At 42.4% G+C, this 27,456-nt stretch overlaps 1 protein-coding gene across 8 annotated transcripts in view; it reads right to left on the bottom strand.

The window, feature by feature from the left end:
* LOC106612965 (Friend leukemia integration 1 transcription factor) overlaps positions 1-25,701 on the bottom strand; it is a 35,412-nt gene extending 9,711 nt beyond the window's left edge. The window contains exons 1-6 of one of the 8 annotated variants that reach the window (XM_014214698.2): positions 25,520-25,701; positions 22,867-22,982; positions 14,701-14,912; positions 14,183-14,340; positions 13,220-13,423; positions 6,274-6,342 (exon numbers count right to left, since the gene is read on the bottom strand). In XM_014214698.2, the coding sequence (XP_014070173.1) occupies positions 6,274-6,342; positions 13,220-13,423; positions 14,183-14,340; positions 14,701-14,912; positions 22,867-22,938 (715 nt within the window). In that variant the 5' untranslated portion in view covers positions 22,939-22,982; positions 25,520-25,701. Of the gene's footprint in view, positions 1-6,273; positions 6,343-13,219; positions 13,424-14,182; positions 14,341-14,700; positions 14,913-18,672; positions 18,955-22,866; positions 22,983-23,139; positions 23,158-25,519 lie in introns of those variants that run through there. The other 7 variants (XM_014214699.2, XM_014214701.2, XM_014214700.2 and 4 more) reach the window with 7 other exon arrangements.
* Between the last annotated feature and the right edge of the window lie 1,755 nt (positions 25,702-27,456).

Raw genomic sequence — 27,456 nt, 5'->3', positions numbered from 1 at the left:
ACGCTACATATACAGCCAATGGGACAGCTAGAACTTAACATGCTTCACCGTGGTGATGCAGACACACACCTATTACAAGAGGTATTGACACAACTAGCTCCCTCTGACTCATCAGTGACCTCAGCATCTACAGCCATGTCATGGCTTCTCAAAACATTATCCAACACTGCCCTCTTGTGGTCAGAAACATGTCATTTCTTATAAAACAAACATTTGAAAATGCAGACCTTCCACTGGTTTACTTCAACTAACATTGAATAAATCAAAATGCACATCTACTTTAGTGTTGAGTACTTCTCAACCACAAACTTGATTTAAAGCTGTAATAGAAAAAAATCAGGCTTTCTAAGAAGCAATGTCACTAGAACATGTTTTATTGTCTAACATAAATTACATATCTACAATAAAAATAATTACAGACGGTGTATTTAATCACACTTTCACAGGATGTTATTTCAACTTATTTCCTTTTGCTCATGTGTGTTTGTGCTTTATAAAACCGTCCTTCAGCAGAAACATTTCCCTAAAAAGAGATCTTTATGAACATCTCACTCTTTCTGCTTTTTAAACTATTAACCCCAGAGTTGGCTCAATGGGCCTGAACCTGGAAGAACTAAACAAAGAGTGGGTCTCTCTTTTCTCTCTCTGTCGGATGGGCCTGGGGTAGGATGGAGGGAGCTGGGTGGAGTGGTAGAGAAAGAGGGGGAGGGAGAAGAGAGAAGACAGAGAGAGAGTGATAGAAGAGAGTGAGAGAGACAGACAGAGTGAGAGAGAGTGAGAGAGGAATAAGCATTTGGGCGGCCGTCGCTCAGCAGAGGCTGTCAGGTCCAATCTGCAGTGGGCTGGTGGGATAGCCAAGTAGCAACGACTGGGGGAGAGTCCTCGGAGAGTTGCGTTTCCTGCTTGCCTTGCCTGCAGACAACCTCTCTTTGTTTTACTAGCCCTTTTTTCCCCTCTCCCGTCCCCCCTCCTCTGAGAAAAAACACACAGGGGCTACCTCCTTCCAAGAGAAGGGTCACAAACAGAAGGGGGAGAGAGAGAGTGCGAGAGACAGATACAGAGAGAGAGAGAGAGAGAGAGAGAGAGAGAGAGAGAGTGCGAGAGACAGATACAGAGAGACAGATACAGAGAGAGAGAGAGAGAGAGAGAGAGAGAGAGAGAGAGAGAGAGAGAGAGAGAGAGAGAGAGAGAGAGAGAGAGAGAGAGAGAAACTCAAGAGACCCAGACAGACGAAACACAACGTTGGAATGTGAAAAGAAAACAATGGCATTGTATCCCGCTACTGTCTGATAAAGAGCGGAGGAGGTGGTTGGATAGACTACACTCGGCTCCACTACGTAGCCTTTCGACATGAGAGAGGGTCACATCCCTGCAATATCCTCATATTAAGGGTTCACCACTATAGACAGTGTGGAAGTTCCTATTCCTGATTCGATTAAGGTCTGAGTCAGACCAGAAGGGCAGGGGTGGACATGAGACCTAAGTAGGGCACCATTCAGCAAAGTAGACGAGAGGAGACGAGAGGTGAGGAGATGAGAGGGAAGGGAAGGGAAAGGGGAATACTTAGTCAACTGGATGATTTCAAACTAAATGTGTCTTCCACATTTAACCCAACCCCTCTGAATAAGAGAGTTGCGGGGGGCTGCTTTAATCGACATCCACTTCATCGGCGACCGGGAAGCAGTTGTTGTGGGGGTTAAATGCCTTGCTCAAGGGCAGAAGAGGAGACGAGAGGGGAGGAGAGGGTACGAAAGGAGAAGAGAGGAAACGAGAAGAGATGATAGGAAAGGGGGAAGCCAGGCAGACAGACTGGGAAGGACGACCAGAGTCCAGATGAGCACACCAGGTCAGGAATACAGTCAGCCATGCAAACTCAACAGACACCCCAGAAGTATGGCACATCGGAGCCTCTCTCCCTCTTTTTCCAGGCCCTCTCTGAGTAGAGCCAGTTTCCACTCTAGGCTGGGGTGTGGTGCAATGCTTGCTCCTCCTGGGAGACCTGACTGCAGACCAGCTATTCAAAACAAGGGCTGAGCACCAACGAGAGAGAAGCATAGTCATGGACCGCTTTTAACCCACAGTCTTAGCCAAAGACAGACTCAGACAGAGCAGGGCTTTTTATACTGTATGCAGGTGCTTTAAAAGCCATCTGTGTGAGAAAGGAAAAGAGCTGACTATATGAGGAAGAGGCAGCTGCCAAGCTTTAGCAGACACAATGTACATACAATGGATAGAGTACTGTATGTATGCTTGGCTATTCAACCAATGTAAATGAGCAGTCCTCCACTTGGGAGGCCATAGAGGGAAAGATAAAAGACAAAGAATAGCCCATCAATCGCTAAAGCTTCCCTCTCTGTGACCACTGAGGAGCCATGTGGTAAATCACTAAATCTCCAAACTATCTCCCTGTACCCTTTAGCTCAACACACATGCAAGCAAGCACATGAACACACGCACACGCTCGCACACACACACACTTTTCATGGCTGCTGCATTCCATGTTTTATATGCTCACTTTTATTCATAACATTGCTTTTTACATCAGACAGTCTGGAAAAGATTTGGAGGTCTCCTGCTGAATAACGGTGCTTACTATACCCTGAGAGAGCTGAGATGGTATGTGACCCTTTTCTACAGGCAATATGACTGTGAACATCTGGCGATAGAAAGTTGATAAAAGTCTCAATACTGCCATTTCTTGAAGCAAAAGTCTTTTATGGAATTTGGGCTATGACTGAGTTTGTATTAGGAGAAGCAGGAGCACTGTTATTATGGTAGCTATAATAGAAATCACTTCTCAGTGTTGGGGAAATGGTGTTGAGGGGAGTTGACCTGCTTGATCTGCCAGTCCAAATACCTGCCACTGAGAACCAGGAAGAAGGGGTCAGAGGTGACACTGCAGAATCTTATTGATCATGTATTTTGTCTGTCTATTGTCTAAAAAAACCTAAATAGAATCGTGCAGAAACTTAAAGTATCTTATCAAGCACGCCCATTGGCCTGATGATATGAACCAGGGTGAGAACAGTGTAACTCAGCCTAGTCTCTTCCTCTCTTCCCAGCTAGATATGCCCTTTTCCTGTGAGCCAGGCTATCAGTGTTATTGCAACCTGAACTCATGTACTGTATATGGTGGTGACTTCACAGTCCACATGTAAAGGATATGTACTTCATCTCACAGACACTAATACAGGCTTAGGCAGGTCTGACACACCAAGTCTGGAACCAACAGGATCCTGAACAGCTTCTACCCCAGGCCATAAGACTGCAAAAAAATGTAGTTAAATAGTTAACCAAATAGCAACCTCTGCATTGGCCCTTTTTGCAATTACTTTTTTGACTCATAACATACGCTGCTGCTACTGTTCACTATCTGTCACTTTATTCCTTGTTGCAGTGCATTAGGAAAGTATTCAGACCCCTTGACTTCTTCCACATTTTGTTATGTTACAGCCTTATTCTAAAAGTGATTAAATCATTTTTTATTTCTCTTCATCAATCTACCCCTAAAATGACAAAGCAAAAACAGGTTTTTAGACATTTTTGCAAATGTATTAAAAATAAAAAACTGAAATATAACATTTACTTAAGTATTCAACCTTTTACTCAGTACTTTGTTGAAGCACCGTTGGCAGCGATTACAGCTTCAAGTCTTTTTGGGTATGATGCTACAAGCATGGCACAACTGTATTTGAGTTTCTCCCATTCTTCTCTGCAGATCCTCTCAAGCTCTGTCAGGTTGGATGGGGAGCACCTCCGCACAGCTATTTTCAGGCCTCTCCAGAGATGTTTGATCGGGCTCATGTCTGGGCTCTGGCTGGGCCACTCAAGAACATTCTGAGACTTTTCCCGAAGCCACTCCTGCGTTGTCTTGGCTGTGTGCGTAGGGTCAATGTCCTGTTGAAAGGTGAACCTTTGCCCCAGTCTCTGAGCACTCTGGTGCAGGTTTTCAAGGATCTCTCTGTACTTTTCTCCATTCATCTTTCCCTCAATCCTGACTAGTCTCCCAGTCCCTGCCGCTGAAAAACATCCCCACAGCATGATGCTGTCACCACCATGCTTCATCGTAGGAATGGTGCCAGGTTTCCTCCAAATGTGAAGCTTGGCATTCAGGCCAAAGAGTTCTTTAGGTGCCTTTTGGCAAACTCCAAGCTGTCATGTGCCTTTTACTGAGGAGTGGCTTCCGTCTGGCCACTCTACCATAAAGACCTGATTGGTGTAGAGCTGCAGAGATGGTTGTCCTTCTGGAAGGTTCTCCCATCTCCACAGAGGAATTCTGGAGCTCTGACAGAGGGACCATTGAGTTCTTCGTCATCTCCCTGACCAAGGCCCTTCTTACCCGATTGCTTAGTTTGGCCAGACAGACAGCTCTAGGAAGAGTATTGGTGGTTACAAACTTCTTTCATTTAAGACCTCATGGCTTGGTTTTTGAAAGGACATGCACTGTCAACTGTGGGATCTTATATAGACAGGTGTGTGCCTTTCCAAATCATGCCCAATCAATTTAATTTACCACAGGTGGACTCCAATCAAGTTGTAGAAACATCTCAAGGATGATCAATTGAAACTGGATGCACCTGAGCTCAATTTCAAGTCTCATAGCAAAGGGTCTGAATACTTATGTAAATAAGGTATTTCTGTTTTTTATTTGTAATAAATTTGCTAAAGTTTCTAAAAACCTGTTTTCGCTTTGTCATTATGGGCTATTGTGTGTAGATTGATTAGGACATGTTTTTATTTAATACATTTTATAATAAGGCTGTAACATAACAAAATGTTGAAAAATCAAGGGGTCTGAATACTTTCCAAATGCACTGTACATGTACATATCTATCTCACTTACCTCATAACCCTGCACATTGACTTGGTAATGGTACCCCTTGTATATAGCCATGTTATGATTACTCATTGTGTGTCTATTATTACTTTTATTATTATTATGTGTTTTACTTTTCTATTATTTCTCAATTTTCTTTCCCTCTGCATTGTTGGGAAGGGCTGTAAGTAAGCATTTCACTGTTAGTCCACATCTGTCATTTACGAAGCATGTGACAAATAAAATGTGATTTGATAAATGTCAGTGCAAATGCTCATTTGACAAAGTGTCTCCTCAGAGTGGCACAGCGGTCTAAGGCACTGCATCTCAGTGCTAGAGGCGTCACTACAGACTCTGGTTTGATTCCAAGCTGTATCCCAACCGGCTGTGATTGGGAGTCGCATAGGGCGGTGCACAATTGGCCCAGCGTCGTCTGGGTTAGGGTTTGGCCGGGGTAGGTCGTCATTGTAAATAAGAATTTGATCGTAACTGACTTGCCTAGTTAAATAAAAAACATTCAGAGTTATTTATGGACCATAAAGTCACATTTTAGCTGTCTGCAAAAAACCCTGTCTTCCAGACTGATCAGTGTATCTGATCGGAGAGAATGAACATGTCTCATCAACACCAAGCAACACAGAATGCTAATCTACATGTTAAAACAATGAACAGAGCCCTACAATGCTCAGTGTAACAGTTGCCCTCCAAAACCTGCACAAATACACACATCAACCGCCAAAACAACTTTCCTCCCTACCACGTGTTCCCTCTTAGATTGAGTCAAAGTTGTGACAACAAAAACAACTCATCTCCCTTTCTGTCTCCTTCTCTCTGTTTACATTGTGGCTGAACCACCTGTCCTTTAAGCACACCGCTCCACAAAAATGACCTTATTTAGACGTGCTATCTCGTTGAACCCCCCACCCTATCCTCCTTTATCTCCCCCTGTGGATGGGGAGGTTAGCCACAGCATGCCTTTTGTTTTGCTAATTCCCTTCCATTGTAAGGTGGCCCTCACTTTCCTCCATGTACAGGTAGGCCATGAATAGCACAGACTGGGGTAGCGCTGCCTGATATTATTCCCCTGTACAAAAGATACACCTGTCAATAGCTGTGTCTCTGCTTGGTGCTGCCAGGACCTGGGCCTGTTCTCCTCTGTGGCAGCAGAGAGGGAACTGGCACTCACACTGAGACCACCGTGCGCTGAGCGGCTGGCAGACAGAGCGGAGCGTGCTACAGCTCTATTGTTTTGGCTAAATGATCGTGCTAAATGAGAACACTTTATTGTCCTCTCTCACATTCACTCTCTTTCGCTCTCTCTCTCTCACTCTTTCAGCATATACCTGGCTCTCTTAAATAAAGGAAACATAGTCCCCTATAAAAACACCTCTGAAATAGAAAACTGTTGCCCATATTTAACATTAGCAATAAGGTTTTGAAAAATAATGCTGTCCTACCTTCTTTGGCAGCCAGGCGTGGAGACTGGTCCGTGTGAGATGGAGTGTTGTAGGATAATGATGAGCTACCTGCAACACGCCAGATGGGCACAACGTCAGAGCTGTATGATCTCAAAGTTTACAGTTAACTGTGCATACGGCAAGATTAATAAAATATACTGGCTAATAGGTTATATAGTATAGAAATTCAAGTCATGAATTTTAATGATTCATTATACACCGAGTGTACAAAACGTTTCCCTGACATAGATTGACCAGGTGAATCCATGTGAAAAGCTATGATCCCTTATTGATGTCACCTGTTAAATCCACTTCAATCAGTGTAGATGAGACAGGTTAAAGAAAGGTTTTAAGCCTTGAGACAATTGAGACATGGATTGTATATGTGCCATTCAGAGGGTGAATGGGCAAGACAAAAGATTTAAGTGCCTTCTGACAGGGTATGGCAGTAGGTGCCAGGCGCACCGGTTTGAGTGCATCAAGAACTGCAACACTGCAGGGCTTTTCACGCTCAATAATTTCCAATAAAGGTATATCAAGAATGGCCCACCACGCAAAGGATATCCAGCCAACTTTACACGACTATGGGAAGCATTGGAGTCAACTCAATAATAGGAAGGTGTTTCTAATGTTTGGTATACAGTGTACAATGATATTAGCTGTGAGTAGTAACACTGGCCAATACCCAGTAGGTGGCAGTAAGAAGATCCTTGATTAGTGTAAGTAGATCTCAATTTCCTTTAATTTGAGATGCCTCTTAAAAGTATACTTAAAAACTGCCCATGGTACATTGTAAACAATCAATCGATTCTATCCAATAAAGAATCGTCCCAGCAATATTTTTATATGTAGTCCTTTAAACTCGGAATGCTGTGCTGAGTCAACAATTCCACCACAAACCTCCTGACTATTAAAGTCCAGAAACCAAGACTATTTATAATAGCATAATGGCTAGCTTTTCATTTTACCTTATGGAGCAGAACTGTGCTCTGCATTCCTCTGCTTACACAGGCACCCTGGGCGGCACCAAAATGCTCTCTTAACTTTAGCTGCCCCGACGCATAAATCAGAGTGGAGAAACAGACCAGAAATGCACTGGGAAAATACCAGTACTAGTACTACTATGGGGAGTGTAAAATTTAAGACAAAGACTACTACTATTGGGAGTTGCTGGTTAGAAAGGAACTCTAGGAGCTTTTCTGAATGGGCAGGAGACGGAGAGATGAATAACAGTATAGGCTACAGCTTGGGAATGCAGGATGCCTTTGCTCATTTTGGAGGGTGAGGGGAATGGCAATGCAGACCTGGGGTCTGTTTTTTAGCGGGTTGGCGGAGGGAGGCGGGGGGGGGGGGGGCTCTACACACATATTCTAACCCCCACCCCTCCCGCTCCACCCCAGCCCACGCCACCCCCAAGACTCTGGCCCTGGTTTGGACCTGGGGCTGGTGAACAGGGGAAGCATTGTGTGAGGCAGGGTCCCTGCACAGCAATCAAACGCAGCTCCCCATACAAAAATTATTCCACACTCTCAGTGTAAGCGCACGGGGCAGGCACGGCACCGACCCATCTCCAGGGTGAGAGAGAGAATAGTAAAAAGTAGTAGGGAGAGAGAGACGGGGTTAGGGTTAACTACTGCCCTACTGGGTTCCACATGGGGGCCACCCCAGACAGACAGAGCTGCTGAGAAAACAGATTCAAAAGAGAACACTGAGACCGCTATTATAAGGACGGGAGAGAGAGAGGGAGCGAGGGAGAGAGGGAGAAAGAGAAAATGGCGAGCGCCAACACTGACACTTTGGGCGAGGGAGGCTTGGCTAAACCGCCTATTTATTTGGACGTGCTCTTCCCCCTCGAAAACACATCCCAGTAATCTGACTGCGCAGTGGAATGACTGGCTGATGTTCAGCCTCCTCCAACCGAGCCACATCTGCCAAAGTCTGTACTTCTATTACATAATACCTCCAATAGCAGTGTTTTGTTTTCTTTCTTTTCTATAAATGATGAGTCTAAAATGCTTCCTGACCCTCCATCCTCCATCTTGACACACCATAATATTGACAGACATCCTTCTGAGATGGTTAGACGTCATTGACCTTTGCTGAGCCCTGGCCTGATGTTGATCCTACCAAGCTAAAATCTATACTACCCCCTCACACATGTATACCCTTTTCTCCATCAACAAACCCCTCTCAAGTCCCACACCCCCTCAAACATGTACATACCCTTCTCTCTATCAACAATCTGAAGGGCACCCACCCAGGCGGTGAGGCCACTGCCCCTTAAAGGAGGCCTAGGAGACCCCAGTAATTAGGCTACATTAGCCCAGTTCCCTGACCAACCCAAACCAACCAGAGGTGCTGTGTAATGGTACCTAACAGCTAACAACAGAGTTAGCCAGGCCTCTGAGCCCCTCCACTGCAGTGCTAATCTGCCAATAGAAATAACTAATGCAGGAGGAGCTCCATAAAAACCTAAAAAGAGAAGGGGAGAGAGAGAGCGAGAGAGAGAGAGAGAGAGAGAGAGAGAGAGAGAGAGAGAGAGAGAGAGAGAGATTGGGAGTAACTTGCTGCGAAGGAGAGAACTCCAGATCTCCTTTTCCTCTGCAGCCTTCAGCCCAGATGTTTATGGTCTGCATAAACTATTGAGGGCTTGAGAATGTCCCCACACTCGAGTGGGCTGCACCATCAGCAGCAGTAGGATCAGGAGCAGAGGCAGCCCGGGAGGCTGGGAGCCCAGACTTATCACTCTGTAAATCCTTCCAGCCACAGTCAGCCACACAGAGCAGACCAGACCAGAGCCGGGACAGCTGGGAAAGAAAGCAATGCAGCTATTCTCCTATGGCACTTAATCAGAGCCACTTCAGGCTATTTCCACGCACTTCAATAAAAACTCCCACTCTTTCATTCTCTCTTTTTCTCTCTCTCAACCTTTCTCCTGTCTCTGTGTCTGAGGATACAGTCTCTCCTTGTTGGAGGTTTCGCTGTGCTTGGTTCGTTCCAGCACATGTGGTATCAAACCGACCTACATGGGTGCAATAAAGCAAACAGTCAGCAGTCCCTCCCTGACAGACTAATTTGAACAAATTCTCAAATTGCGCCCTAAATTGAAAGCACATTGGAGAATGGGAGGCCATCGCATAGAAAATCTGGATAAGTGACCAACAATGGGGCCAAAATAATGCACAGGCAACCACCCTTATTACTGTTCGCAGCTGGAGACAGATATTCAGATATGTGCAGAATGCCTTGCTGGCATGAGCATTTATATGATATTCCTCCCTGTGTATGACTAAGACAAAACAGACAGGCGTGTGTTGTTACTTTTAGCGTATAGCCGCAGGGAGGGGAAATGTCCCTACCCTGCTCGGGCCTACAGTGAATAAGCTTAATGACACTGAAGAATGTTAATCAGAGTTTCAATAAACAGACCCCAAAGTAACACACATGATGTACACAGATGTGTATGAAATTATTCCAGCTCGTCGAGGACAGACCGTCGTCGGGTTGGGAGGAGAGTGGAGAGGCGGAGGACGGGAGAGGGTGAGGCATCAGACGGCCTGTAATCACTAAAAACTTCCAGGGCCTGCTTCTCCCTCTCCTTGTGTATGTGTGTCTGAGTCGGAACCGAGAGCTTAGCCCCGCTCCACCTCTCCTCGTGAGTGAAGCCAGAGGTCTGCGTTCTGGACGGGCTAGCTCCGTGTCTGTGATTATGTTTGTTTGTGCTGCAGGGGGAAGAGATCGGCTTCAGTTTCAAATCTGAGGCCCTGAGGTCAGGATAAACCCTGGAAACTCCCCACCCTCTTCCGACGTCGTGCCTTTACTCACACAGTTCCTCCCACCTCAACGCGAGCTCACCGCCCCGCGTCAATATACGCCCTAATGCTGCTCATTTCTCAAAAGGCCTGCCACTGGTCAGCCAGGCACGGGACGAAGAGAGAGCATTTGTCTCCTGGCTTGGGAAGGAGTCCAAAGCAATTTCAATACCCGAGCGGAGGATTCCGAAGCATCTCTTCTGTTTCCAAAACACACAACAACTAAATCAAAAGAATGGTGGCGGGGGTAGAGCCGCAGTGCAGGACGCCTAAGCCAGGCTAAGTCCCGCGGCAACCATTCCTAATGAAAACTGCTCTGCGGAGAGTAAGAGGGCCCAGCGGCGGTCAGTCAGACACACAGAGCCTCCAGTCCATGCTGCATTGTAACACAATGGGGCTGTTATACTCACAGCAGCCATCCCTATTCCCTGGGCCCAGTCGCCACGCACAGCACAGAGAAAACTGTTGACACCCACAGAATAAAGTTCCCATTACATCACAGCAAGACCCATCACGATTTTTAAGAGAAACTTTAAAATTAGTCAACCATTATGGCTCCACCCTGCTCCATGTCATGACATTTTGCAGCTGCTATTCTTGCTGTACAGCACAGTGCAAACAGCAGAGAATAACTGTCATACATAGAGGGTGGGATATCCATGGAAATATTTACTGGTTTACTGAAATAACTGATGTTATGGATGGCCTCCAATATTATGGCTTAGTATGTTTTGTGATGGCCATCCACCAACTCCATTAAATGCAGTTGATGTCTATAGAACCTGAACTCTACAGCACAGAACGGTACACAGTCCAGATAATCTGTACGAGATGCCAGATGCTGCCTGTCCTCCTGGTATCTTGCTTATAGATTGCATTTGCTTATTGGTGCAGCGAAACCTTGTTTCTTTATAGTCGTGTCTCGCTGCCAAAACATGCTAGGCCGTAATGTACAAAAGGCCTTCCAATTAATCAGCAAAGCAGCTTCCATTGTATATTACAGATAAACTTCCTGTGTTCTGCTGAACACATAGGCCTCACTCGCTCGTGTGATTCCTGAGGCAATGCACCTGGGCTTCATCTTATGTGGAATAAGGCAATCCTAAGTGGAGGGAGAGCGGGTTACAGTCCAGAGATGATGGTTATCTACAGGGGAAAAAACTCTTAAGTCCTCATGGCTGCAATAGCTGTATGTGCCAAGGCCCGCAGGGTGGCCATTTTGGAGAAATGGGGTCCAGTTTTCCAGTAAGGCTGTATCATTGTCTGGCGACTGTAACATGATGACTATGGTGACAAAACACAGTGAGTCATTAAATTCCCCTTGGTTCGGCATACTCTGTTCACATCCAAAAGCAGGGGCGATGCGCTGAGAAACAGAGACTGAAATGTCTGTGCTATTTAAGCCTCCTCTACTCTTTATGAAAAACCAATCCAGGCAAAAGACCAATGTAAAACATTCAAAACGGGTAAACCATGTTTTCTGGCATTCTCACATGGCCGGGTGAACGAGATTGGACGTATGTCAATGTCAGAATGCAGTACAAACTGGCAAATGGAAGAGACAGAGAACTTCTGTTCTGTCATTGTTTGTTACCACACTGAGAATAAATATCATTGAGAAACTAGAGTCCTACACCTCCATGATTGATCACTGACATATACTGAAAAAATATATGAACGCAACATGCAACAATTTCGAAGATTTTACTAAGTTACAGTTCCTATAAGGAAATCAGTCAATGTAACCTATGGATTTCACATGACTGGGAATACAGATATGCATATGTAAATACTGTAAATACCTTAAAAAAAGGTAGGGGCGTGGATCAGAAAACCAGTCAGTATCTCGTGTGACCACCATTTGCCTCATGCAGCGCGACACATCTCCTTCGAATAGAGTTGATCAGGCTGTTGATTGTGGCCTGTGGAATGTTATCCCACTCCTCTTCAATGGCTGTGCGAAGTTGCTGGATATTGGCGGGAAATGGAACATGCTGTCGTACACGTCAATCCAGAACATCCAAAACATGCTCAATGGGTGACATGTCTGGTGTGTATGCAGGCCATGGAAGAACTGGGACATTTTAAGCTTTCAGGAATTACATACAGGGGGCCGTGCAAATTGCCATTGATAAAAAACAATTGTGTTCATTGGCCTTCCCTGTGGCTCAGTAGGTAGAGCATGGTGTTTGCAACGCCAGCATGGTGTGTGCAACGCCAGGGTTGTGGGTTCGATTCCCACGGGGGCCAGTACAAAAAAATATATATATATATGAAATGTATGTATTCACTACTGTAAGTCGCTCTGGATAAGAGCGTCTGCTAAATGACTAAAATGTAAATTGTCCGTAGCTTATGCCTGCCCATACCCCCAACGCAACCATGGGGCACTCTGTTCATATATATACATATAACCTTTATTTAACTAGGCAAGTCAGTTAAGAACAAATTATTTTTTTAATAATCAGCCTACCCCAGCCAAACCCCCCCCAATCACGGCCAGTTGTGATACAGCCCGGGATCGAACCAGGGTCTGTAGTGACGCCTCTAGCACTGAGATGCAGTGCCTTAGACCGCTGAGCCACTCGGGAGAAGACGTTGTTCATTACGTTGACATCAGCAAAACGCTCGCCCACACGACGTCTGCGAATGTGAGGGCGATTGGACATACTGCTAAATTCTCTAAAACGAGACAGCTTATGGTAGAGAAATGAACATTCAATTCTCTGGCAACAGCTCTGATGGACATTTCTGCAGTCAGCATGCCAATTGCACGTTCCCTCAAAACTTGTGACATCTCTAGCATCGTGTTGTGTGACAATACTGCACATTTTAGAGTGACCTGTTATTGTCCCCAGCAAAAGGTGCACCTGTGTAATGACCATGCTGTTTAATCAACTTCTTGATATGCCACACCTGTCAGGTGGATGGATTATCTTGGCAAAGGAAAAATGCTCGCTAACAGGGATGTTAGCAAATTTGTGCACAACATTTTTGAGAAATAAGTTTTTTGTGCTTATGGAACATTTCTCTGATCTTTTATTTCAGCTCCTGAAACATGGGACCAACACTCCACATGATGTGTTTATATTTTTGTTCAGTATAGATAAATTGAAATGGCTGCCAGAACTTACTTTCCCTGAGGTAATTGAGATGAGAGAGTAGGACTTCAGCGTTGTACATGGTGGTCAATCGGAGGAAGTCGTCCTTGCTCATCTTACACAGCTCCTTGCCATCTGTGTTCTGGAACATGGCCGTGTCCATCTCCAGCAGGCCGTACTCCTTGATGGCCCACTCTAGCCACTGGCGGACATGATCCTGAGACCACAGCGACGGATCTGGAGAAATACAAGAAGACAGAGGTAGTGTACACAGCACGGGACGATCCACTCTTTTCACATTGATTGAGAATGAATTTCAAGTTTCGGTCTCATAATTATTTTCAAATTATGGCTAATGTATCCATTCGTTATTTTCACTTGTTTATTTATCTAGCTATTCATTCATCCATCTTTCAATGAATGTATCTGACCCATCCTTTCCCAGATTGTGTAGCCTATGTAATACTTTGATGGAGTGAAATCATACACCTGCATCTATTCTACAGTATATCTGATGTACCATCAATCTCTTCCAAGACTGACAGAGAGTGTTTCCCAAAGCATTTATCCCTCATAAATAATACTCTGTAATATGTGAATCAATTAGCCAATGTAAAGAGCTCTTTGACTGAACAGACCTCTGTTGCCTGTACGTGTTTAGTCATACTCCCATGAGTAAACTAAAACATGACTAACAAAAGCATCAAAGAGCCTTCACCCGTGACCCAGCTAAATACATCCGGGGCTAACAAAAACATTTCTACAACATCAGAAAATGTATGCCAATTAATAGCATGTTTATAGGCCCTCTATTTGACTAGGAAGAAAAATGACAAATAAATAAACCTTTCTCACAGCCTGGAATGTGGAGTCATAGTACTAATAGGTCTAGGTATTGAGCAATTAATAACATCGGAAATTAAGAAAAAACAATATGTGATTTTCATTCATTATAAAGAAATACCATGTGGTTTATATTATAGAGGTCATTGTTACCTGCGGGGACGATGACTCTCCTCTCATTGGTGGTCATGTTGGGGGGCGGAGCGTTCTTCTCGTCCATGTAGCTTCCGTAACTCATCTGAGATGTGTCATTGCCCACCACCAGCTTATTGCATTTACCCCCCACACTGCAGTCCACTGGGGACTCCCTGCTGCACAGACACACAGTGTCAGTGTCAGAGAGAGACAAGACATGTTTATATTGGCTCTAAGCATGTATTAAAGTGAGATGAAAATCGTTTGCAATATAGACCAACCACAGGGCCAATGGAGCAGAGCTTGAGATAGCCCAATGAAATATAAGTGTCAGGTGAGTGAGTGAATGGTAGATGAACAGCTCACTTTCTGCAGAAGGTGGACAAAAATCATATTTAACTGTGCACAAGCAACTGTTATGAACAACTATCCTTTTGAATATAGACTAATCTAGGGAACATCAACTCAAATCAGCAGAGACGAAGACATAAGAGCTGGAGTCTAGTGAGATGGATTGTGCATACTGACAAACGTACCTGGATCCATTGATGTGGTCATACTCTCTCTTGACGTTCACTCGGACTGGCTGGTTAATCCACTCTTGCTGAGGGGGTAATGGGTTGATTTTGTGGGGCTGGACGTAGTCCTGTGTGCCAGATGCAGTCATGTCTGTCTTGGGTAGAGGGGCAGCAGCAGTGTAAGGAGGCTCAAACAAGGACTGGTCTTCACTCACCACTGACAGTGCCTCCTGCAGGCCAGAGGAGGAACAGATTATAGAGGGGGCACCTCTAGAACAACAGAGAGAACCTGTGATCTCACAACTTCAATCTCTCACTTGTTGTAGATACATTTTGTTTACAGTAATTATGTGCAGTTATGTGTCATATCGCAATCTGGCATCCTAAGTGGTTTGTGTATATAGTGATTGGGCCTATGTAGCAACTACAGCTTCCTGTTGATGTTACCATGACTTCAAACATGACTAAAATCCTGATGACTACTACGCACAACAAGATCTAGTCTGCGTTTTCCTTCCACAGAGAAGGAACAGCAGCTGAAGAATCAACAGGAACAGCAAGGGGGTCAGTTCTACATTGACCCCAGTGCAGTGGCTCCACTGGAACTCTCCTCTGTCTGTGTCCACGTGTTCTGTCTCATGTCTGGTAACTGATGCATGGAATACATATCAGATCTATCATTTCCAGAGATGTATATGGGCTAATGGGAATACAATACTTGCTATTCCAATGATCTGACATACAACAACCTATACACAGAGCCAAAGAGATGTACAGTATTTATGAGATATACAGGTATGTATAGACTGTGGCAGCCTTTTAGCTAAATCAGTTTTAAAACCTCTGTTTACGATGAATGAATGAGCTGGTGAGGCCTGCCTTGCCTCAGCTCTGTCAATGACACATTTTAGTGAAACAAAGCAGCAGCAACAGAGACAAACGGATCTAGAGTCATTACAGTTAAGCTGTTTCAAGGATTAGGCTCATGTCTGACCACATCTGATCTGGTAGCATCTGATGTCACCGATTAGACAGATATCTGTAATCCTGAGGGATTACAGATATTTTCAAAGATAACATCCTATATCAAGACAAAGATGTGCCATTAGCACAGTTCTTCCCCCGTCGAAGAACAAAGTTCTGTATGTACGCATCAAAACATGTCTGACTGTTCACGAAATAGCAAACATGGATCAAAAAGGCTACAAGGGCTAGATTTCAAAAATCTAATCAAATTGTATTTGTTGAACACAACAGGTGAAACCTTACAGTGAAATGCTCACTTACAAGCCCTTAACCAGAGCCAATGAGTCCTAACAAGTGAAAAAGTGAAGCAGAGTTTTCCCTGTGGACTGGAGTTGCAGTGATACATGCAGTGGCCAGTCTGCTGTTTACAGCCCGTGTACTCATCTCCTGAGATGTCTAATCTTGGGATGGGGATTTCTATCTTCACTGCTAATCAGAATAATACAGCATATTCACATACAGTACAGTGCATTCCAGCAAACTAATGCTTCAATGTACAAATTCACTAACACTGACTGTATGTGTCTGTGATGTGCCAACGGTTCCAAACTGACCAAGGTGACATCTTTTGAGGCCATTCATTGGGAGGGCTGGATGGATGATACTTTGTGGCAGCATCTGATAATGCCCTCAGAGTTGGACAGACGTGCCAGTGATTTCATCAGTCAAACAATCATAGCTGCACACTAGCAGTCTGGCAGACATATGCCCTATCAGAATACTCTACACAGAAGCTAGCCTGGTCTGTGGATGATATGTTGAGAGCAGTGAGGGAATGTCTCAATGTCTCCTGATAAGGGCAGCTCTGCTGTTATGGCTGTTGCACGTTACATTTACACTGACATATCAGCATGTGCCTATCAAGATTACAGGTTTTAAAAATAATGTGAGTGTATGCACTTCCAAACAGGCAATCTAACACACCAGTCTGAGTCTATTTGAAATGTTGATTCTGTATCAATGTGGAACACACACACTGCCAATGGTAAGGGTGCAACAGAGATAAAGTTCATTTATCTACACTCATTGATCTACATTCTTCTCTTCTGAGCATCTTGTGCTAACATCCCTTCCCGTGTAGGCTATTCAAGTAGCCTACAAAATAACATTCACTGGGAACAAAAAGCAAGGCACTCCAAGTTTTGCTTTCGCTAAATGATTTACAGTACTTATCAATAATTATATGGTACCATATGATGCCATTATCAACTCAACATAGGTTAATGTTGTTCACAACCCTCATTCATAAACTAACAGGTCTTTCTAAACTCTTCTTGGGAAACTGTGACAGTGGAAGTTGCCACGTGCCCGGGCCACCACAGATTCCTTACAGCCAAACGGCCTGGCTCACAAATGCCTCACGATGCGTGCCAGTACCAAGTGCCAGTACCCAGTACACCACTTCCATCCAGACTGCACACGTCTATTGTGTCCTCCACACACACCCATCAGCATGCGATTCAGGAGGCATTCCAGCCCTTTGTTTGAGGAGGAAAGGGAAACCTGTCAGGAAACCAGATTGTGCAGAACAGGAAGCTCTCATGGCTCGATAACCCCCCCCCCCCCCTCCCCTCCTTTGATGAGTAAAGTCTGAATACAGTTTGTAGTCAATCAAATATACACACGGATACATGCACAGTCCTGATACATTCATAATAATATAGTCATTATTGTTGTTAAATTATTGTTATATAGTCATCATCACAATTTAGCAGAATATTAACAATCATTTCACAAGGCCTAAATATTTCTATTGTGCATGTTTGTGTATTAAACAATCACAAACCAGTCGGGTGAGAATGATTTAATATAAATTCAAGTTTTCTGTGCAGTCAACGCTTATACTGTTCCAAAACTTACACCATACCCAGCCGCCACTTCAACCACACAAACCCGCTTCTTTCAACATCAAAAGAAAACACATTGGCAGAACAATACGTTTCCATGGGTATTATAAAAGTCCAGTTAATTAGAAATAAGAGCAGACTAATTTTATTTGACTATCGGCTATGTCTACTCAAAGTCAAGACACAATACCGTGGTGCGAAATGCAGTGACCTAACCATCAAACATCTGCATCTGGAATTTCAATACATGGAGGACCGCGCTTGAATATCCGTCCCTCAAGACTAAGATATGCGCGCTCCCTATTATGAATGACCTTTTGTGTTCAATTTAAGTATAACTACCCAGGTAAGACTGTGAGTCTTTTGTTATTCATGAATTACAAGAAGGGGATGCGCAGTTTTCGCTTCTAAATCACTCCGTGATATTTCCAAATGACATTTTGGCTATTGATAAGGCTACTAAAAATGGCAAGTGTTCAACACTCGTTTTACAACCGAAAATATGCGTTAAAAAGCTATGGTTTTACTCATGGATTCTACTTCCTTGTACAGCCTGAATAATAAACGCCACCAAAACACCATCAGTAACGTTTTGAACCATGAACTGTGAGAGGATCCCCGGGCACCGTGCCACCACAATTGCGCAGCCACATCTTTGACACACCAATACCTTACAAAGAAACGCACGTTCATATAACCACACAGCCATATATCGCCTACATTTTGCTTAATCCCTAGCCAACACTATTTCAACTGGAGACAAATAATTGTTCTCCATTTTGTTATATAATTCATACTTTTCACTGAATAAAATTAGCACTTTGTTTAGTTGCAGATGTGCATCTACGCGCTCGTTCCAACATTGAAAGCATATATCGAGTCTAAACGTTTCTTATCCAACCAAAGCTTATTTTCCCTTTCAAAGTTTCCTAAAGGAAAAGGAAACTTCGGGATAAAGAGGAAAAAGAAGGACATCTGGTTAAAGCAAAATAAAAATCCGTTCATTGCCCAACATTGTAGGCTACTGCTCAGAAACATAGCAACTCATGCTAAAAGGAGGCGCAACTCCGAAAAGCAAAGCTCTCACAAATTCGTACACACAGTCCTCCACCCTTACCTTAATAGTTCCGTCCATTTTGCGCAATTTTCAGCGAACCCCAACAATATTCCAAACATGACACGCTCCTGAATTAATTCCAGCCCCCGATATGTCGCAGAGAGAAAGAGACAGTTAACCGGGAGTTTTTTTCTCTACATTTGGGAAGTGAAGTCACCGCTTTTGAGAAGGAAGCTATGTGTGTCACTGCAAGCCCTGCCTTCATTGGAGCTCCAAAAAGCAGGATACTTGTCCCAAAGAGATAAGCAGGGAAAACAATTGCGTGTTCCCCCCGCTGTTAATGTTTTTACTCTGAAATATTTACAGAATGGTTGCCAGCGTTATGCATATGTTGTTGTAGGCTACATTTGTGTCATTTTTTTATCCAAACGTCACAGACACTGGCGAACGAGTTTGTTTCATCAATTCCATCAATATACATGTATTATGTTAAATTCATTTGCCAATGAAAAAGCAATAATTTAAACTGGTATAGAATGTTATGTGATTTCATATTGTTTTAAAATCTCCTTATTGCTTTTAATGCAATGCGTCCATTTTTTTTCTTCACAATTTTGATTTTACTTTAGCCTATTTCATCCCCTACTCTTTTAACATCTTATATTCGCGTTTCCACTGCAAGATGGAGATATAAAATAGTTGCACTTTCAAAGCAGACAGATGTTTTCCTCGAGAGTGCTGATTAAATTAACTGTAAATCAAACCAAGAGGAATACGAACTTGAACTACCTGTGGCAAGGGTTGATGCTCTTTGTTATAGCCTTCCAAGCCTCAGTGACGTTTTCCTGAAACACCATTAATAAAATCCAAGCACGCAGCGCCCCAGATCAAGGTCTGCTCTACACGTGTGCGTCTGCAATCCAACACAGTAGGGAATTATGATGGATTGTAGGCCTATATTTCCAAATATTGCAAAGGGGAACCCCCTCTCTTAATATTAATATGTTTGGAGTTTAGTTCATGAATAAATGTGTTATTAATTAATGTAATGATGAAGTATACCTACTCCCGTGAGATGTTATTACATTGCTATTACATGTTATTACATTATTATAGGCTTCTATTATTATTATTACAATTGTATTATTAGGCCTAGGCTATAGTTGAACTACTTTCTTCCTTAGGCTACTGGAGCCTTGGACAAACATCTCCTGTCCCCACCCCCAAACATTTTTCCTCTACCTTTGGAAATTGCCCTCATCAATTCAGACACAATTTCAGCGCAGATGCTAGACATGGAGCCAGCTCTGAACGTGACCAGACCAATAGGGCTCTGCCTGAGGGAGCGGCAAGGCCACAGAGCGGCCAAACCGATCCTGCGCCGCTGCGACTGACAGACGGCCGGCCTGTCTGCTCTCGACTCGGGGGTCTGTTGCGGGAGAGGCCCCCTCGAGACCACCACATCTGGATCCTGCTTGGGGTCAAGGCTTCTCCTGCCTGAGGCCAGTTTAGCTTCGTGTAATTAAGGGAGACACCTTGTTTAACTATTTAGTGGCCGTAACTTTTTCTAATTCAACATTCCACTGTTTTGGTTATGTATTGGATTTCGTTCATTTTCGTTCAAAATAAAAGTAGGGCGAATGATGTCATGGTATAATATTCATTATAGATTCCATCCATTTAAGACCCGTTTGCAATAGCAGAGGGCATTGGTGTGGCTTAACTTCTAGAAAAGAATAGATGTTTATTATTTTAAATAGCCTATTGACTAGTATGCCTAATAGTGAACGACTGTCATTTTATGGGCCATATAAGTAGGCCTATTTCAAATATTCATAATAACCCGTAGAACGCTAACACAATCTTGTGTGATTTGTTGACACCTGAGGTTACTTGAGGAATAATGTGACCAAACTCTGAAATCACCAGGCAATATTGATTGAGTTGGCCATAGAAGCACAGTAACCGAGGCAAATCACTAAAAAAACTAAAGACTAAGTAAGAGCTAGTCTATCGCTTATCAAATTACTCACGCCATTACGCACGAAACATGCAGGTTTATGCAAAGAGAGAAAAGCTATCCCGGGATCCGCCAAGGCCATAATGAATACAGTGGTAACAAGCATTTTCGGAGGCCAATAAACAGATGCAAGTTGGTTTATACAGCGAACCACAGAACATCTGGCTTGACGCTGAAACTTGACAGCCAGACATTTCTTACCACGAGCTGTGGGAAGCCATAACTCCTCCATTGGACAATACAAGAAGTGGGTGGATACCACTTAGGTTAGTTTCAGTTTTTAAGTTGTTGCCCTTTTGCTCATCGTGAATTTACAGCACTTCACAACTTCACTTGCTTACAAGTGCGCAAGAATAGCCCATATGGGCCTAAACATATCCATAATGTAACCAAATGATCTAATGGTAAATTATAACGGCGATGATTATGCCAGTATTATTAAAGGTTTCGTCATAATTATTAGTCAAGATTATTAGCCTACTGAAAGAGGCCTATGTTTATATTATTCGTGAACAAATATTAATTAGTAAAAGACCAAACAAACTAACCTTAGGCCTACTAAAACCCACTTCTATAAATTTGTTTATGTGACAAACCTTTTTGGCCTATTATTTTAACCACTAGGCCTACATAGCCATAGATATGGATCGGCCATTTAAGAATGTTCATTAGACTTCAGAGTTCTGGTAAGCCCCTTCCCTCTCTCGGCAAAAAGAAAAAACAAGTAAAAATACTCAGGGCAAAAAGCGGAGACTGCAGCATACAAGACCTAACTGTCTGGTCCCTTGCTCGGGGCCATAATTAATTTGAGATTTATTTTTATTGGAGAGCTTCAGTCTCGCCTGGCCTTAACCAAACAAAACAAATGCTAGGCCATGGATTCGCTTGAATGAAGCAGCATATTTATTTAAAATTTGCCTTGAGGCGTGCCTGGTTCACATTCTAACCAATATCTTGCCCCAAAATGCAAAATAATTAAATGAAGGTTTCGATTAAAACGAGGACAATGCGATATTCATTGACCTGACCTACTTTATCTGAAATGTGCGTTGCTTAAGGAATCTTAAGCATTCAGTGGTTAACCAAAGAGTACTTTGCACAGGTTCTTGGATTGGTTTCCTAGTTATTGCCTTTTTGTCTTATTTAGGGAGCAAAAAGGGTAACTTCAAAACACATTTTCTCCTCAAACATTCCTTGCTGTTCAAGTCTCCCAAAACAAATCGGGAATTGTTCAGAGGACTCAAGCAATGTGGCCAGTGAAAATTAAGTCTTTCTGCAGAGCGCTACAAACGTTATGACTGTATGAAAAGAGCCCTTATATGCAAAGGGAAATAAGTCGCCAAAACATAACAAGTCACTCTTTGAATATTTTGATTCTAAAGATATTATGAATGGCTTGACTAAGCACAATTGTTCATTTTCATAAGCATACATGCTCCGCCTATATGCAATTGGTCTTCAACCAATGATCTATGAAAGATATGGCATCACATTTCCAATATTATTTTAAAACAGCCTGACTCACATAATAGCCTGCCGAAATGTTCATGTGTTATGATGAGCACTCAACAGGCAGAACAATGACAAGGCATATTCACTCACACAACACATGACGACTGAACGTACACTGATAGTTTCCTAAAGTCAGATTATGGCATGTCCTGGATTGTGCAGTTTAATGTAGGATATAAGATTAACAATGGGAATGCATATTTCGTTTCAAACAAATCGTCCCAAGGCCTATACATTGTCCGCTTGCAAGAAATACGCGCTGTACCATGTGATTCAATGCAGAGTTTTAAACGTGAAAACCAGATGTCCACTATTTGCTTTGTTTACATTCTTTGAGACTGTGGCGGAGAGAGAACAAAAACCGCATGATGTCGAATATAATAATGTGCTATACCGGTCCCGCACTGAAGGCAAAGAAATTAAATCAATCTTGATGTCCAGACAGATGAACAGAATCACTTTATACAGTAGACTACCAATACAATGTTTGAATACAGGACTATTCTGCAGAACGGTTATAACATGATAACAACAATGGAATAGAGAGAGGCAATTGTGCCAAGATTTAATTGATAGGATACCTATTCAATATACCGCTCATATTAGGCGTAGGGTAGGCAAACCGATAGAGATTGTAAAAATGACAAGCAGATGCAAATTATTAGCAAAGTATCGCCATGAATATAAAATTAGGGACGACCCAGAACGTCCACCAAAATTACCTTCTCGAAGAGACGATGTTGTCTTACCTTGACGTAAGACGAAGTGTCAGGCACCGTCTGAAACATGTTCATAGAACCGAGAGGGCCGAGAGGTGTTCAGCAGTGTTCAACGGGCCCTAGAGAAAGTAGAGGAATATTAGCACAAAAAAAAGGGAAAAACTGAAAAAGTGAAATATATTCTAAAATAACAATGCAATAAAAGAATTATAACAACACAAATAAATAGATTAGTAAAACATATTCATAATATGCTAATATTGTGTATAATAATACTTATAATAATGTGCATATTGATCATCAATTGTGGTTCAATGCATATGAAAATAATTCATTATGTAATAACAATGTAATGACAAATAAAGCCTATAGCGTGGGGAATAATACATGTTATGTCATGCCAATATGTCACATCTAAATAGCTATGATAGCTATGTCTGATTGGTGGAAGAACGACTCCGCTTCCTATTGGTAAAAGAGCTACAGTAGGCTAGACATAACACTGGGATAACAAACTTTCCTGCCCACTCGTTCAGTAATGCATTCGACCATCAACAACCTCTCTTCATAATGGACTAGCATCCACACAGCCAGCATTCAAGCGTCATTCATCCATTAACTCATACTTCTTTGACTCTTTTGTTAGTTCATTTTTTAATGATAAATTAAATATGCAAACTTTGTGCATTTTCAATGGCTGTGATCTCCTGAAAATATTCCCTTCAGGCTAACAGTCCAGTTTTCTGCACTCTAGTTGTTATCAAATGAGTTTTGTTTAGATATTTTTTCAATTCGCCCTCAAGTAAAATTCTTTATATATACAGACTTTTAGCCAAGTCTCCAAGCCTCAGACCACATATTGTGGTTTCAATTAAATAAACAATTTGAAAACCTTTTTACTTTCGGAAGCCTTTTGCTATTGTTCATGCTGTTGTGATATCAGGGTAAATTATTGAAAAAATTATCAATAACCACCACAGCTAGAGAGAGATCTCAGGAGCGCGCACGAGCACCTTGCGGTTTTGTGAATTGCGTTCCATTCCGTGCAACCACTTCCACTGAAATAAGGAATAGGGTCAGATTTGGTTCATAGGCCCACTGTAAGTTATCGAACACAGACTTGATTCATTCAGACATGTGACCGTCCTTGCCGTGTTGTTTCCTTCGTCACATATTTGTTGGCGCAATGATAATCTAACAACCAATCACATATTGTCATGCATGATACCACTGTTCATGATGACCAGAACCACTACCATGGTTGAATGACTTTAACTTTCTCGATAGACAACTCATGTGGAGAAAGCAGGGCAGCAGAGCCCCAACCCCAACCCCCATCACGTTTCTCCCTAAAGCTTACCACATATTGAAACACTTTTCGCTTTAATAAGTGCAGTTTACAAAGTCTTGGGTGAAAGGGCAGCTCGAGGACGGTGTCTTTAGCGGTTCCTTCAGTGTGCAATTACCAAGAAGGCTGGCACATGCAGCATTTAACATTCCTAACATCAAGCAAATTACACTGAGACAAACACTGGTCTCCAGAACGAGTGGATAATGAAAACTAACTTTTTATTGTCAGTGCAAAGACTGCGGCCAAAGACTCATTAATTTCGACTCACATCCACTGACAGGAGACATTCACTGTCATTGTGAAAACGGGGAATACCGAAAGGTAAAGTAGCACTTGTCACTATAGGCCTACAATACATTGTGCAGGGCCCCCAAATCCACAGCGGCATTATGTTAAAAATAATCACATTTTCGAAATACGATGAAAACAAATGGACCACTCTTACATCCAGAAATCATGTTATAGCAATCTCCAAACAAATAAATAAATATAAAACACACGGACTGACTAGTGTCTGATCAGATATTTTATAGGCCCACATTCACATATTTTATGGAATCCTTTCACGTTTGGCTGAAATGTTTTGGTTATTGAATTTCTGCCTCAGCACCGGCTACTGAAACATTATCCAAGGGGCTTATGATCATGGCACGATTTATAATTGTAGGGGACCAATATGTTTCGTCTTTTCAGCTCCTGTAGGCAAACGTTAGGCTCGCCTCATAAAGTTTCCCAAATGCATCCAATTTCTAAATGGTAAAAGAGCATAGAATTCCGCATATGTAGACAATTAGCCGACTCGCGGCTCAGGAGGATTGTTGAATAACTGCAGTGACTTTCCTCTGAGACAGCCCGTGGACTGGAAGCCTCTAGTGTTACATTTTAAGCATATTACCTTGCACGAGAGCTTGCTGTTATCCATCATACATGAGAACGAACTGATTTCCCCTAATCTTTGCACTTTTTTCTAACCACAGTTTTCACTCATCAAGCAACCATGAAAGCGAGTTAAATTAGGACAAACTAAAACACATTTCGAAAACAAACATGACTTGTAAACGAAAAATAAACTACTTGTAATTTTTATCACATGAAACATTTGTTTAATCTAAATGGAAACCAGACTGGCATTGAATCTTGATAAATTAGATAGTTTTATGAAAAGGCAAGCTACATTAATCCAGAATTAGTAACAAAACAGTGGAATTGATTTATGGTCCCTAAACACACAGCATAAACAGAGGTTTGTGGCTGGTTAGAATAGCCTACGAGTCGCAATCTTACAAATGTAATTTCCTCACTCACCTGTCGTTATGTTGTCAGTCGTCTATTATTTCAGTTTAATTATTCCCCAATTTAAATAATTTGTCCCGTCTATTCAAAGTCGTTACCATGGATGACAGTAAGTTATTTTGAGAAGGTGTATGGAGCGCAGGGTGTATGAATGGGAATGTTACTGTGATGAGAGAGCCGCCAGCCGGCAACCAATGGGAAGTGAGTGAAAAACCTCCCCTTGGGTTTAGTGTGAGAGGGAGCCGGAGTTGCAAGTCAAATGAACCATGAAATAAGGGAAATCTTATAGGAAATAGGAACAGCACCATAAAAAAGGCAAATAGTGAGAGGTACTTTTAAATTGGAAAAATAATAGGGCCTAATGTCCTTCCGCCGCCCTTTCGTGGGATATTGACGGCCACCAAGTGTTTTTAGGACAAAATAAATGGGCATTTCTACACACCTGTCCATGTAGGCTATGTTTACGTTATGAATACAACAGGCAATCGAGTGAACTTTTGTAAAGAACTTAAAGAAAATGCTTTATCAAAAGAAATATCATGCCAACCTTGAAACCACAAATGAGATCTTATTGATATCAACTATATGAAACAGTTTCTGTTGTTAAACATAATGTGTTCTTTTCAAACACAGAAAGTGATAACATAATGTCTGATGGAATAAGTTATATTTCCCTTTACGTATTTACAACAGTACAGTCCGATTGAATTAAATGTCAATAACAATTTCTCTTATTTTACTTTGAAATGTCTCCAACAATGCAGATATTCTTGTGATAATTCCCGCATGAATAATTGCAGCCATAGCAGGATCCGCGCTTCGTGGCCTCCTGACAGAGACACGTGTCTCCAGTGAGTTTGTTTTTCCTGTTCAGTTGACCCCACTCAGTTCAGTAACTTCATTTCCTACACAGTGCCCTTATCCTCCAACCAAGAGTCCCTCAAAGGATGTTGGGCAATTCACAGTGAGAAAAGTTGCCCAAGCATAGGATTTTACAGCCTCATTAAGGTCATCATTTAACGCAGGACAACCAAAGTGAAATTGAGAAGCTTTCAGTTATCTACTTAAGTCTTAGGTATAGGCACTTTGCACAAAACCTAACCCATGCATCAATACTCTGTAATGGATAAATGTTGTAGCCTAGGCCTATGGGTCAAAGCTGGTAGATTATTGTATTACCATGGCTGGTGTGCACTGATGTGGTCAAGGTGTTCCTATTAAAAATAACATCAGTTGCTACATGATTGTGCTTCTACAGAACAATGACCGGAAATTCTAACATCCGTTAACTGACAATGTTCTCAACTTCTCAATACTGTTTCCTTCTGTTCCATGACAGCCTACAGTCATATTCCAGTAGCCTTCTTTTAAGACAATCTGTTGAGCATCTGTTGATTTTGTAACAGATAACTGAAGTGTTGAACGATACAGGTGGGGGATCATTAAAAAACAAAGCCCACAAAACATACACATGACTTCAACATTGTAAAGTTTGTGACGCATGCACATCCAAGAGCCTCCTACCGGGACACCAGGAAAAGAAAACAGTGGACTGACTAGTCTTCCTACAGGAGTTCCAGTTAAAATGGTGAGGAACTTTGACATTTTGAAATCTGCAATATAAATCAACCTAATCCCAGAAATGGGTAATGGCATTCATGACAGATGCTACTGTTATAACGGGACAGTTTATAGCCAATAGGGTAACTTTATTTTCCTTTTTAGAAGACCAATGGGTACCCTGTGATAGAGTGGATTTTTACATTTCCATCCACAGGTTTTGTGTCAGTTATTTACTCTCATCTTCATTTACTAATGCAGAAAGATATTTCAATGGTTAAAACATGGGTAAAGGATTTGGCTATTGATAAAGAGGCTATTGATTGAGAGAATGTCTGGAAGAATACATTTCACTTATCAAAGAACTCAAATCATCAATTAATTTATTT

Source organism: Salmo salar, chromosome ssa09 (assembly GCF_905237065.1).
Source record: "Salmo salar chromosome ssa09, Ssal_v3.1, whole genome shotgun sequence".
Classification (NCBI taxonomy): domain Eukaryota; kingdom Metazoa; phylum Chordata; class Actinopteri; order Salmoniformes; family Salmonidae; genus Salmo; species Salmo salar.
Note: the sequence above shows the minus strand (reverse complement) of the source record. Positions and strands in the feature narration are given on the sequence as shown.